At 39.7% G+C, this 14971-nt stretch overlaps 1 protein-coding gene across 3 annotated transcripts in view; it reads right to left on the bottom strand.

Annotated features, from left to right (window-relative positions):
* accs (1-aminocyclopropane-1-carboxylate synthase homolog (Arabidopsis)(non-functional)) overlaps window positions 1–14971 on the bottom strand; it is a 63820-nt gene that overhangs the window by 12840 nt on the left and 36009 nt on the right. For all 3 annotated transcript variants that reach the window (XM_043705945.1, XM_043705946.1, XM_043705947.1), the window contains 5 exons: window positions 14105–14202; window positions 13127–13204; window positions 10908–11008; window positions 9620–9709; window positions 5841–5886 (listed from right to left, as the gene is read on the bottom strand). In XM_043705945.1, the coding sequence (XP_043561880.1) occupies window positions 5841–5886; window positions 9620–9709; window positions 10908–11008; window positions 13127–13204; window positions 14105–14202 (413 nt within the window). The remainder of the gene's footprint in view (window positions 1–5840; window positions 5887–9619; window positions 9710–10907; window positions 11009–13126; window positions 13205–14104; window positions 14203–14971) is intronic.

Here is a 14971-nt window from a genome sequence, read left to right as displayed (position 1 = left end):
CAGGTTGATTTATACACAGAGACAGGCACCCATCTTATGCATAGGAAAAAATAAAATAAAATTTAGGATGCAAATGTCGAGCATTGCCCAACTATGTCAACTAAAAATCCTGGCCATGAAATATCTTCATCATATCATTGATCATTACAAATGAATCCTAGAAATGCTATGATGCAGAAGTCAGGCAAAAGTGAGGACTGCAGATGCTGGAAACCAGACTTTAGATCAGAGTGGTGTTGGAAAAGCACAGCAGGTCAGGCAGCATCCGAGGAGCAGGAAGATTGACGTTTCGGGCAAAAGCACTTCATCAGGAATAGAGGTAGGAAGCCTCCAGGGTGGAGATCTCTGTAACACTGTAAAGTTACACCTATGCTCCGTAATCTCCAAACAAATTCGAGAGTCTCAGAGCCTGCTCAAGATTCAGGAGATGCTTACCTCATAGCTTTAACTCTACAATGTCCACACTATTATCCTACATGCAATGCTACCTTTCCTGTATATTATGGAGGTGGAGGTGGGGAGAAGAAAGTCTTCTTGCAATCTCCTGTGTGTGTGCCACATCCTGGCTCAGCAAATACCTGAATCAGGTCTACTACATAAAAGGTCCAAGCAAAGGCATCCTGTTGTTCTCCTTGTCAAAGGCCTCCAAGCACCAGTGTTTGAAGGACGATAGTTAAATGTCACCTGTATGTGTTGTGATTGCTGACTGATCCCATTACTGTGGAGCTGCTTTGTTTCCAATATTCCCCACATGGGCTCATTTGGAGCTGTCATCATTGGATTCAGATACAGAATCCATTGGCAGCTTTGTGGCTGCTTCATTACAAGCCTCCACCCGGCTTGATGAGGGAATCCAGCAGCAACCACAACCCCCAGTGGATGTGAAGCAGCTTCCTAAAGCAGAGTTTCCAGCAAAAGGTCTCTTCTTTATGCAGAGAAAGTGCAGGAGACCCACACTTTCACCTTCAATGAAATGTCCTCCAAATGAGCGATGTGCAGTTGGTACTGCCAAATGAGGACACCATGACAGACTGTGATCTCCTGCAGCATTCCAGGTGCAGGGCACCATAAACTGTACACAGTAGTGGTCAGAACATCACATTATGAGGGTCAGCACATACACAATTCCTTCCTTCCACTGGGAACTTTCAGAGTGATACAACGTCTCCTCAAGATGAGGTTCCCATACTTGTACAAGAATGGGAACTTATTGTAGAACAGTACAAAGTAAATTGATGAGGGCAGAGCACTGTTTAGTAAAGTCTTTGACAAGGTTCTTTATGGTAGACTAATTAGTAAAGTAAACTGCATGGGATTCAAGGTGAGCTTGCCAATTGGATACATAATTGGCTTAACAGCAGGAGACAGAGTAATAGTGAAGAGTTGTTTTTCGGACTGGAAGCCTGTGACGAGAGGTGTTCCACAGAGATCAGTGCTGGGTCTACTTTTGTTTGTCATTTATATGAATGATTTAGATGAGAATGTAGAAAACATAGTTAGTAAGTTTGTGGATGACGCCAAGATTGGTGGTATTGTGAACAGTGAAGAAGGTTATCTAACTTTACAAATAGATCTTGATCAATTGGATCAATAGGCAGATGGAGTTTAATTTTGATATATGTGAGATATTGCATTTTGATATAATAAATCAAGGCAAGATTTATACACTTAAAAGTAGGGCCTTGGGTAGGGTTCAAGTACATAATTTTTTGAAGTTTGCATCACATATAGGTAGGGTGGTTAAGAAGGCACATAGCATACAAGCCTTCATTGCTCAGACCTTTGAGTATAGGAGTTGGCACATTATGATAAGGTTGTACAGGATGTTGGTCATGCCTTTTGGATTCAGAAGAAATTTATCAGGATGCTGCCGGGAATTAAGGGTTTGAGTTATAAGGAGAGGCTGGATAGGCCGGCACATTTTTCCATTGGAGCACAGGAGGTTGAAGGGTGACCATTTTGAGGCTTATAAAATAATGAGAGGTATAGATAAGGGGAGTAGCAGGTGTTCTTTCCCTAGGGTGTGATTTCAAGACCAGGGGACATATTTTTAAGGTCAGAGAAGAAAGATTTAAATAAAACTTGAGAGACAATTTATTTAAACACACAGAGTGTGGGTTTCAGTGTGGACTGAACTTCCAGAGGGAGTGGGGGATGTGGGCACAATTACATCATTTAAAAGTGATTTGGAGGCTTGGACAAGTGGTTTGGACAACCACCTGATGAAGAAGCTGTGCTTTGAAAGCTAGTGCTTCCAAATAAACTTGTTGGACTACAACCTTGTGTGTGTGATTTTTAACATCATTTAAAAGACATATACATAAGTACGTGCATAAGAAATGTTTGGAGGGATATGTGCTTACTGTAAGCAGGTGAGACTAGTTTAGTTTGGGATTATGATTGGCGTTCACTGGTTGGACCAAAGGGTCCGTTTCTATGCCATATAAATCTATGACTCTACAAAGGATGCCATATAATCCTTGCATGCTGTGCTTTGGAGAGCTGGAACAAACAATTAATGTAAGCAATAGATAATAAGGATCTGTGAGAGCCACAGCATTGCTGGGAGTAGAAAAGTAAAGATGTTCAACCAAGGCACTTCACCTTCACCATCTGGCAGCACAGCATCACTGGTCACAGCAAACAAACAGCATTTCTTTGGCAACTGCATGCAATGGGAACAGAAGAGAGCAACTTTACAGATAGAGGTCTCAGAGAGAGAGAGAGAGAGAGGTCCCAGAGAGAGAGTGTGCAAGGGGAGTGAGAGTAAGAGCGAGGGAGTGAGAGATGTTGATGCAGTCAGCTTCAGGAGGTTTCCCTTGCATCTGTCTGCATTTCCCTCTCAGGATCTATATCAAGCTGCGTTCGGGTTGTTACAATGCTGAGCTCTCCTTAGCACGCAGCCAATGGTGCCACACAAGCTCCTCAAAAAGTAACATTGTTTCATATTCATCAGTTAGCATCACTTTCTTTAAGCTTGAACACCTCCACACACATTCTCCACTTTAAAAAGCAGTTTCCACGTTTCCCATTTTCAGTCCACAGGCCAAAAATAAAAAAAATTTAGGCATTTACAGCAAGCATTTCCTCGAACTTTCTTTCCAACAACATAATATTCTGAGGTCTGCGCATCGCAGCAACATCCAGACACAGGAGTCAATGCCACTGTTGTAGCAATCATTTTTTAAAACAGTTTAAAGATAACATTGTTTATGACAATTTTGTGTAGTGCCAGAGCTGATAGCCAGGGGAGTCTGCCCTACAGTTCCAGATGAACAACGCCGGGGCTGTTTGTGACCAGATAGGTCAGACATGCGGAGAGTGTGGCCATGTGCAGGCTCACCATCCCCTACATGGTTGGAGTGAATTAGCTCACTCTGGAATATCCAAAGAGGAGACTTTTGGGGGATCTATATACGGTTTCTCTTCTATATTAGCTGCATGTTGACACAGACCTGTCTCCATGATAAGAAGGGGTACTTGGAGTGAGGTCAAGGTCTTTTGCCATTGGTGCTGAAAGATGGAGTACAGCTCTGTGCACTTATCTGACCATATGGACCATGGCTCTCCATGGGAGTCACCACATTGTTCATGTGTGTTCAGATACACACATGTCAGAGCCAATACGGTACATACAACATGCATGGACTCTTCCAACCTTCGAGTGAGTTTCCCAAGTGTCCCTGCCTGAAGCTGTTGTGTCTGTTCATGCATTTTGACAAAGTTATTGAACATGGGAGGGGGAATCCTCTCCTACTTGGGGCTGAGGATATGTCCAGTCTCCTGCTCTTCCAGCTGCAGAGACACACCAGTGATGTGCTCACCGGACTGTGACTCTATAATCCAGCTACAGCAGCCTCCAAGGAGTCAGAATCTGGGTCATGGACAATGCTGGAGGCAGTCTTGCCGGTGCTTCCTCAGAGGCTCTGTGGTCTGAGGTGGAGTAGGAAATGTTAGCTTGAGTGTCTCTTGTTGGAAAAGGCTGGGTGGATGCTGCTTGTCCTAGAGAAGACATGAGAGGGGATGAGTTGTGAAATAGAGATTGAAGTTTGAGCATGCCAAGAATACAATCATAGGGGAAGTAATGGGCATTGGGCAGTGAATTTTACATAGTTGACAAGTTCTGAGCCATGGAGGTCCCAGTATCACCATGAGTGATCTAGGTCTTTTCCTGCTCAGACAAGGATTCTCTCCTTATAAAGTGAGAGAAAAGTGGCTAGCATAGTTATTAGTGCTGGTGCAGGTAGAGGAAAGGTGTTAAGCTGCCCTCAGTAAGAGAGTAGAAAGCACAGAGGCTAGCAAGGGTTGGCGGTTGAAGCGAATGGGGTGAGAGAGAGCCATTAAAGGAAGATTGCAACATGCTACAGTGGGAATAGTAGACCATGACCCTACTGGGGGGTATGTGCAGTGGCACAGTTATATATGAACAAACAGGCCATTCAGCCCCTCGAACTTGCTCTGCCATTCAATAAGACCACAGCTGGTTGCGATCATAAAGCTGTATTCCAGTCTACCCTGACAATCTTTCATTTATTTACTTATCAAGAATCTATCTCCCTCTGCCTCCATAAAATTTCAAGGATTCTGCTTCGAGCACCTTATTAGAAATAGATTTCCAAAGACACACAAGTGTCAGAAACAAATTCCCCTCATACCAGTTTTAAACAGCTGGTTCCTCATTCCCTAAATCCCTGTAATAGGGAACATCCTCCCTACATCTACTTTGTCAAGACCCCTCATGAACTTGTACACTTCAATCACGTTTGCTTGTAAATTTCTAGTGTTACAAACCTAGTTAAAGTGAGTATGAGGTAACAGGATAGAGTATGGTGGAATCTACGCTTGTGGTGCACAGAAGTTCATTAATCATCTTCCTGTGCTGCTGGGGTGCCACTTCAAACTGTGGACATTACACTCACCCAGGCAGCAATTTCAGATCAGACCAGTAAGGTCTATTGCTGTGGTCTCCACCAGCCACCCTGAGCAAAGAGGATGGTACTCCTGTCCATCACCATGTCTACCAGGGGCTTCAGGTTCAGGTCAGTAAAAGGAGGTGCCAAACTGCCTTTATTAGAGCAGTTCTTCATACATTGTAACTGTGTATGGCTATGCCTATCTTGCAGTGCTTGAATTAGTGCACAACTGAGCTTTGAATATGGCACCATTGGCAGAAAACCTAGGATGTCCTAGCAGTGTGAGCACCTCTACTGCTGCTGAGAGTAACACAAATGCAAGAGCAGCACCATGTAGGCATTTGACATATTTAACAAGGTTAGCAGAGTACATTTTTATGAGAAAATTCACCAGAGTTTCTGGAGGCAGCTCCTTCATGAAACACCTGAAAATGACACTTAGCCTAATTTTTGTTGAACTCTACCAGCATATCTTTCTATCTTGTCTCCTTACCTAGATAGGTATTCACAATATTTTCCTCAACCACTCCATGTTGTAGTGAGTTCCACAGTCTCAACAGTCATTGCAAAAGGAGGTTACTCTTGTATCCTGATTTGAGTAAATTAAATATAACAGAAGAAGATTCTCTCCAAAGTGAAATTCTTCTTTCCCCTATATAAAGTCCCCATATTATGTAATGATCCCTGACAAAGAATAGCAGAAGCATATTTTTGCATTCCACTGTTGTCATTCAGATGGTTGACTCTTCCAATCCCAAATGAATCAGTAAAAGACTGAACATTCATCATGTGAGGCGATTACTTAAGTGGTATTCCAGCATAACCTACAAAAATGTCAAATTTCCATTGTATACTGCTGTTTTAAAGAAAACATGCATCTTGTGTGTTCAGACAGAATTAACCATTAGTTCCAATGAAACGTTTTACCTTGCTAATTCCCCACATTACATGAGTTCTCTGTGGATCAGGAAGCCTGAAAAACAGTGTGATACAGGCATTAATTCTGAATACTTAAATGTGAACAAAAATATAGCAACACAGATATAATAAAAAGCACCAAGATAGCAAAATCTGATTGTTGAATTTTCAAGCACAGAAGTTGGAAAAACAAAGTATGGTCCATCTATAATTAATGTAAATACAATTATTTTCACTCCCCCATAAACAAAGTTGAATCAAAATGACTGCACAGACAGCATGCAATGCTCCAATACCTACATTTCACAACTATTGTGCAATGTTCTGGCATTGTCTCAGATTACATTAACAAGTTGACAGAAGTCTGTGATTAAGTATGAGTGAATAGACAGGCCAACATGGGGTGAGGCCACATTAGATTTGGTACTGGGTAATGAACCAGGCCAGGTGTTAGATTTGGAGGTAGGTGAGCACTTTTGCAATAGTGACCACAATTCGGTTATGTTTGCATTAGCATTGGAAACTGACAGGTATATACCTCAGGGCAAGACTTATAGCTGGGGGAATGGTAATTACGATGCGATTAGGCAAGATTTAGGGTGCATAGGATAGCGAAGAAAACTGCAAGGGATGGGCACATCTGAAATGTGGAGCTTATTCAAGGAACATCTACTATTGGTCCTTGATAAGTATTTACCTATTAGGCAGGGAGAAAGTTGTCGATGGCGGGAGCCATGGTTTACTAAGGAAGTTGAATCTCTTGTCAAGAGGAAGAAGAAGGCATATGTTAGGATGAGATGTGAAGGCTTAGTAAGAGCGCTTGAGAGTTACAAACTAGCCAGGAAAGACCTAAACAGAGAGCTAACAAGAGCAAGGAGGGGACATGAGAAGTCATTGGTGGATAGGATCAAGGAAAACCCTAAGGCTTTTTATAGGTATATCAGGAATAAAAGAATGACTAGAGTAAGAGTAGGGCCAATCAAGGACGATAGTGGGACGTTTTGCATGGAATCAGAGGAGATAGGGCGGCTCTGGTTTCCTCCCACAATCCAAAAATGTGTAGATCAGGTGAATAGGCCATGCTAAATTGCCCATAGTGTTAGGTACATTAGTCAGGGGTAAATGTAGGGGAATGGGACTGGGTGGATGTCTTCAGATGGTCGATGTGGACTTGTTGGGCTGAAGGGCCTGTTTCCATACAATAGGGAGTCTAATCTGGATCAGGGAAGTGCTAAATGAATATTTTTTAATCAGTATTCACACTAGAAAAAGACAATGTTGTCAGGGAGAAGACTGAGATACAGGCTACTAGACTAGATGAGATTAAAGTTCACAAGGAGGAGTTGTTAGCAATTCTGGAAAGTTTGAAAATAGACAAGTCCCAAGGGCAGGATGGGATTTATCCAAGGATTCTCTGCAAAGCCACGGACAAGACTGCCGGGCCTTTGGCTTTGACCTTTATGTCGTCATTGTCTACAGGAATACTGCCAGAAGACTGGAGGATTGCAAATGTTGTTCCCTTGTTCAAGAAAAGGAGTAGAGGTAATTATAGACCAGTGATCCTTACTTGAGTCATGGGTAAAGTGTTGGAAAATGTTATAAGAGATAGGATTTATAATCATCTAGAAGGGAATAAGTTGATTAAGAATAGTCAACACTGTTTTGTGAAGGGTAGGACGTACCTCACAAACCTCATTGGCCACCTTCTCAAAGAACTCAAACAGGTGGATGAGGGTAAAGCGGTTGATGTGGTGCATAAAGATTTTAGTAAAGCATTTGATAAGGTTCCCCACAGTAGGCTATTGCACAAAATACGGAGCCACATGGGATTGAGGGTGATTTAGCAGTTTGGATCAGAAATTGGCTAGCTGAAAGAAGACAGAGAGTGGTGGTTGATGGGAAATGTTTATCCTGGAGTTTAGTTACTACTGGTGTACCACAAGGATCTGTTTTGGGTCCACTGCTGTTTGGAATTTTTATAAATTACCAGGATGAAGCCGTAGAAGGATGGGTTAGTACATTTGCAGATGACACTAAAGGTGGGTAGAGCTGTAGATAGTGCCGAAGGATGTTGTAGGTTACAGAGGGACATAGATAGCTGTCGAGCCAGGCTGCAAGGTGGCAAGTGGAGTTTAATGCAGAAAAGTGAGAGATAATTCATTTTGAAAAGAGTAACAGGAAGGTAGAGTACTGGGCTATCGGTAAGATTCTTGGTAGTGTAGATGAGCAGGGAGATCTTGGTGTCCATGTACATAGATCCCTGAAAGTTGCCACCCAGGTTGATAGGGTTGTTCAGAAGGCATATGGTTTGTTAGCTTTTAGTAGAGGGACTGAGTTTCGGAATCATGAGGTCATGCTGCAGCTATACAAAACTCTGGTGCAGCCGCACTTGGAGTATTGCATACATGGTCACCGCATTATAGGAAGGATGTGGAAGCGTGAGAAAGGGTTCAGAGGAGATTTACTAGGATGTTGCCTGGTATGGAAGGAAGATCCTACAAGGAAAGGCTGAAGGACTTAAGGCTGTTTTTGTTAGAGAGAAGAAGGTTGAGAGGTGACTTATATAAGACATATAAGTTAAATCAGAGGATTAGATAGGGTGGACAATGAGAGCCCTTTTCCTCAGATGATGATGGCTAGCACAAGGGGACATAGCTTTAACTTGAGGGATGATAGATATAGGACTGATGTCAGAGGTAGTTTCTTTACTCAGTGAGTAGTAGGTGCATGGAACGTACTGCCTGCAACAGTAGTAGGCTCGCCAACTTTAAGGGCATTTAAATGGCCATTGGATAAACATATGGACAAAAATGGAATAATGTAGATTAGATAGGCTCAGATTGGTTTCACAAGTCGGTACAACATCGAGGACCGAAGGGCCTCTACTGCGCTGTAATCTACGTTCTGTGATTAGATTCCTCTTACATTATTGTTCACCCTAGAGGGAACTTCAAAAGATCCAATACTGAACAGCAAAAAAAAATGGCAAATCAGGTGGACTTGTTAAATGGACAGATCAAAAAAGGTGCTATTGATGAAGAACACTTGCTAATTTGGGGTAGTGTTTTTATTTTTATGTGGCTTCAGTAACTTTACAAACCAATACTCCAGTGAGTAAAATGATTATACCTGAAAGGGTAGTGGGAGGCTTTGAGGTTTAGTTTTATTCCAGCAGTACATCTTTGTACACTTAACAGCCTTGGCCTGGATTCTAGCAACCTGCAGCTAAGCTCTGTATTTGTGGGTAAGAGGGGCAAGTAAACTGATGAGGGTGGAATGTGCATTCTGAGTCAGGAAAATAGAAATTCTACATGTAAATTGCTCAGTAGCTTGATTTAGAGTCTCCTAAATTGTGATGATGATGACGATTTTCTATATAAATGTGGGAAGACAGGTAGCACAGTGGCAATGTGACTGGACTCGTAATCTAAAACCACAGACTAAGATTCTGGGGACATAGCTTCAGATCGCAACATGGCAGATAGTGAAATCTGAGTTCCAATTAAAAAGCTAGCCTAATGATGATTGTTGTCGATTGTCACAAAATCCCATCTAGTTCACTTATGTCTTTCAGGGAAGGCAATCTGCCATCCTTAAATGGTCTGGTCTTCATGTGACTTCAAGTCCACATTAGTTAACTCTTAACTGTCCCCTGGACAATTAGGAATGTGCAATAAATGCTGGTCTAGCCAGTGACACCCGCAAATTATGAACAATATATTTTTGTTTAATTATACAAAACAATTGTCACTTTATTCACTATAGTTAATTTAAGATATAAAACTCACTTGTCAAAACTGAGAACACTTTGGAATGAGTCCATATCACCAAATATCGATAACATATACACTTCATCCACAATTACATGCAATTTGTATCTGCACCACCAGGGAAAAAAAAATAGAAATCTTATTGAATTAAGTTGTGCAAACAATCTCAGTTCAAAGAAGGGGCTTGATTTTTATACTCAATAAAGCTAGAATGTTTAAATGATGCAGTGAGTCTACTGAACATCTTGACTGGGGACTGGATAAGTTCCTGCTTTGCTCTTTAATGCAATAACATCTTCAATAGACTATGTCAGTTGTTTTAAATATTGACAAGTTACTTCAATTACACAATTACAGATCATTTGGGGTAGATCTGGACTCTGTGCATCTACTAAAACATTAGCAGCATGTCAGCAGCTTGTTTACTCTCTCTCCTTACTTTTGTTTTCATTGAAGTCTACATCTTGGGGATCTTTGGAAAATATGGTGAAGTAAATTGTTTAAAGGCCTCTAAAAATGTTAATCTATGTATCAGTGTCCAGGAACTGCATAAGAGTGTCAGGTGGGACAGGGAAAGCAAAATAGACCTGATCACCCCATATCCTTATGGCCAAATACCTGGTGTCATATAACAGAGCTTCAGAAAATCAGATAATGAAATTATTGACACAAAATAATCTTGACACAACATGAGTTTGTTCTAATAATTTGCATAGCTTGTGGCAGAACCAGAACCAACCTCTTGGCTCAAAATGATATTAATTTGCAAAATAATATCAAGCTCATCAGCACACAACAATGATTGATACACATCAGGATTTGAAAGGCAGCGTGGGGAATGCAGAAAATTATTAAATCCACATTACAATGTAATAAAGCACTATTCTAGCGATTGTCACAGATTTTCAGCATGGATCAAACTACAACATTCTGCAAAATATATTTTTAGTTCTCATAAAGATACATGTAAATAAGTTTTAAAAAAAAGTGCACGAGTTCTAATAGTCAAAATATTTGAGTCTGGATTTATTTTGTGAAAGTAAGTGAATTATTTGAAATCAAAGTTGAAGATGGTGCATGACCATTGAATGGGCAGTTTGGATTTCTTCTTAAGAGAATTAAATGAAAATAAAATGTACCTTTACAACCTGAAACTGATACAAACTACAAGTCTGCAGGGGATTTACAATATCCATCTTCTAAACATTTTAACAATTTAAAAAAGAACATTACATCTCCTTACAAACCTTCATTGCTGGTCAGGCAGGAAATTGTTTATGACACATAATTCCAATGGAAATCTCACCTTTTAGCAAACTCAAGAAACTCTTTCATTTCTTTTGCGGAATAAATATCACCCAAGGGATTATGGGGATTTGTCAGAATCATTGCCGTGACCCTGGTACCCTGTGAGAACACAAAAATCATTGATGTGTAGCATTGTTCTGTGCTAGCAAACTGCAAATCGAATCAAAATGAATCTATTTTAGGAGTACACTTAATTAAAAATATGTTGACATTAACATAAACTCTTTCTGTTGAGAACTGAGTCGTGCTAATTAATATAAACAAAATTTAAACAATATAAACAAAGATTAAACTATCAGGTTCAGACTTGTAACTTTTTTTTGTCAGTGCTGAAAAATCTGCACCTTGCATGTTCATTTCTGATGTGCAACATTACAGTCTTGCCTTCCTGTCTCAAATTGCACAAGATATTCTGATTAAATCAACATGAATGTGCATTTATGCAGCAGCTTTAAAGCAGTAAATTGCCTCAAGGTGCATCATTGTAGACTTATAAAATAATTTAAGCCTTTAGGAAATATTAGGTCAAATAAACAAAACTTGGTCCTAAGGAATCTCATAAAGGAAGAGAGATGGTTAAGGAAGAGGAAAGACTTATAGAAAGAATTGCAGGCTTCAGGATGTAGACTTTTATGTAGCTTTATAGATTCATCAAACTCCAACAACCACAGTCAGTCAGTCAGTCAGTCATTCAATTTTTAAAGATTTCACTTGGACCGGCATTGAAGGATGCATGTACAAAGTAATTCAAAATCCTATTCTGGAAATAGGTTAAGAGCACTGAACTATTCCTTTACAAAGTTCTGAGGTAAGTCATCTATGTGCAAAATTATGATTTCGGTATTTAATTTTTATTTTTTTCTCAACTGCCTCATTCACTATACTTTGGGACTAGCCCTCTGATCTAGCAATCATTCAACAGTTGTAAACCAATGGAAGTTTTCCTTTCAGAATACTAAGTGTTACTATTCCACTGAAGCCGAAACGACTGACTGGAGATTGAAAAGAAATGTTGAAAAGTTGTTAAGCTTTCTTTCAAACATTTTAGTCAATTAGAAAATACCAGCATAATGCAGTTGAAGCAAACAGTGTGCCGAGGCAGGATTAAATGTTGACTTTGTAAACTTCCAAAAAAAAACACTGGAGTTGAGGCTGAATAAAGACAGGACTGAAAGACAAGATATTTTGCATACAGTGACTATTCAGCTTATTGTACAGAACATGTTAACCTGAAAACATGGGAAACAGATTCTCATACTTTACGCTGACATTTTTAAAAGCAGAATCTTCTCGCTGAACAGATTAAATTAACAGTAAAGGAGAAATGGAGACTGAGGTAATGCCTGAGTATATTGGAAGGGCAATAACGACTGATGGTGAACTACACTCAGTTAGCAAGGAATGATGTGTATAAGATGGCAAAATGAGCAAAATAAAGAATCTTCTGGCATATTGCAATAAAATGTTCTTCAGGAATTATTGCTAGGATGTTTTGGTGTCCATTATAGATTCACTTTGAACACAGTGCTAAAAAAAACAAGGTAAGCATCAAGATTCATTTCCAGCTTGATCGAATTAGCAAGTACAGAAGTTAAATTGAACCTGTATGTAACCTTGCCTAGCCCATATTGATTGATGCACTGCAAAATGGATATTAAAACTCAAGGAGCTTCAAAAATAATTTGCAAACATTATAAAAAAAAATTAGGACTATGTACTTAACAAGAAAGGCTAAACATCCTCAGCTATGTTATTCTTTACAGCACGAGGAACTGGGTTTGATTCCAACCTTGGGTTACTATCTACACATTACAACCCTTTGATACAATGTGTTATTTGTTCAGTATTAGAAAAACGGCATGAATTGGTCAACTGAAGATACAATTCCCAGAAATGGGAATTTAACGTATGTAATCTCTGCAGAAATAATCTCTGCAGAACGTACAATTTCTTTTTTAAAATTGTGTACAGAATTTTGATCAATTAATCTCATTGTCTGAAACTAACATAGTTCAGTATTAGAAAAACGGCATGAATTGGTCAACTGAAGATACACGTTACATAATCTCTGCAGAACGTACAATTTCTTTTTTAAAATTGTGTACAGAATTTTGATCAATTAATCTCATTGTCTGAAACTAACATAGAAAGCAAAGCAATATAAAAATAAAGATAAATAAATTGTAAAGAATCAAAATTTCTGAACCATCCACGCACCTGTAGCTTTGCAATCTGCATTGCTTTTTCAAGCTTTCCTACTGTTAATTGAAATGGACGTGTATCTCCATCGGTCACCTAAAACAAAAACATCAAAGTTCACTGCAAGAATTAGATTCACATCTCCATGTTACAAATTTCTAATGTTCTTTGGGATTGACTATGAAGGTGCAGTATTTTTACAAGTTAACACACATAATCACCACACATTTTTGGGCGGCACGGTGGCACAGTGGTTAGCACTGCTGCCTCACAGCGCCAGAGACCCAGGTTCAATTCCCGACTCGGGCGACTGACTGTGTGGCGTTTGCACGTTCTCCCCGTGTCTGCGTGGGTTTCCTCCGGGTGCTCCGGTTTCCTCCCACAGTCCAAAGATGTGCAGGTCAGGTGAATTGGCCATGCTAAATTGCCCGGAGTGTTAGGTGCGCTTTGGCGGGTAGGTGTGGACTTGTTGGGCTGAAGGGCCTGTTTCCACACTGTAATGTAATCTAATCTAATCTAATTACAGCATCAACAAAACCCAACCAGTATAACTCACTCAACCGCCATCCATAATTCCTTGATTAAGGGGACAATTTAAAAAAACAGACTGGCCACTTCAAAGTGTCAGAAGTGCTTCAGTCAGACACTTTGCCTGAATATGAAAATATCGAGGTGAAAGGGTAGTTTTGTAATACAATGAACCACTGGTAAGTAACTACACACTTGTACTACACACTTGTCCTGATCATGTTCAACAATGCACTCGTGATATGGAAATAAAAATCCAACAACATGTTTAGAATAAAACTACATGTTACATACGTTAAATTGCTAATACATCATTGTTCAGGACATAATTCAGAGACAACTAATGATAGAGACTACTCTTTGAGTTACTCAATTGTTTAGTCCTCATTCACTGAACTGAAGTACAGTATGATGAAGCAAAACAAACAACAGATTATGCAGCTATTTGTTTTTGTGCGATCTCCTTACTTTGCTCTCCAAATCCACAAGTAATGGTTTGACTGCGCTGTAGAAAAATATATCATCCTTGATAACACCATAGTATGGAGAAGATAGTAGAATTGTATCTGCCAAAACAGAAGGAAAACCAGGCAGTATAATTAATTTAATAATAAAATGACACATGGTCGAAAGACAGAAGTTAACATTATTTCCTTGCTGAATCAACCCTCTGTTTGCTAGTATAAATGTTGCAATTAACTAGTAATGCATAGGCTACTCGTGATATACACTACAGCAAGGTTGGGAGTAAGAGAAGATTTAGTACCAATGATAACAAATAAGCATAAACCAAAAATTGAAATTTTATTCATTTCCGAAAATAATGAATATAGTATTATTTGCTTAAGATATTCCCCAAACTTGCAGAAATAAGATTATTTTTGGAATTGTTCTTGGGATCTAGGCAATGCTAGCATGGCCTCAAAATTGACAATGCTTAGTTGCCTTACAAAATATTGCAGTGGGGCATCTCCTTAATTCATGCTCCGAAAGTAAGTAGCAAATTAGAGGACAGCAATCAATAAACAATGATGAAACTACAGTGGAAGAGGTACGAATTAGAATAGTGCAGAGCTTGGAGAGAAACCTGGAGGTGATGTTGTTCTCAAGACATTCCTTTTCTTGTCTTTCTCAGTGATAGAGGTCATTTGGCTAACAGACAGTCCCCATAATGGGTTACTATAGTGCCTCCAATAGTTGGTATAAACTGTAACTACAGCTCAGTGAGGAAAACTAGGATTATTGCTCAAATAGTTTTGGGTTTATAGACACTTATATTTGTTCAATGGCAATCATTCTGTGAATACTCTCTTAAGAAGCTGTAATGTCAAGGCT

Source organism: Chiloscyllium plagiosum, chromosome 16 (assembly GCF_004010195.1).
Source record: "Chiloscyllium plagiosum isolate BGI_BamShark_2017 chromosome 16, ASM401019v2, whole genome shotgun sequence".
NCBI classification, from domain to species: domain Eukaryota; kingdom Metazoa; phylum Chordata; class Chondrichthyes; order Orectolobiformes; family Hemiscylliidae; genus Chiloscyllium; species Chiloscyllium plagiosum.
The sequence above is the reverse complement of the archived record's forward strand: the minus strand, read 5'-3'. Positions and strand labels throughout refer to the sequence as shown.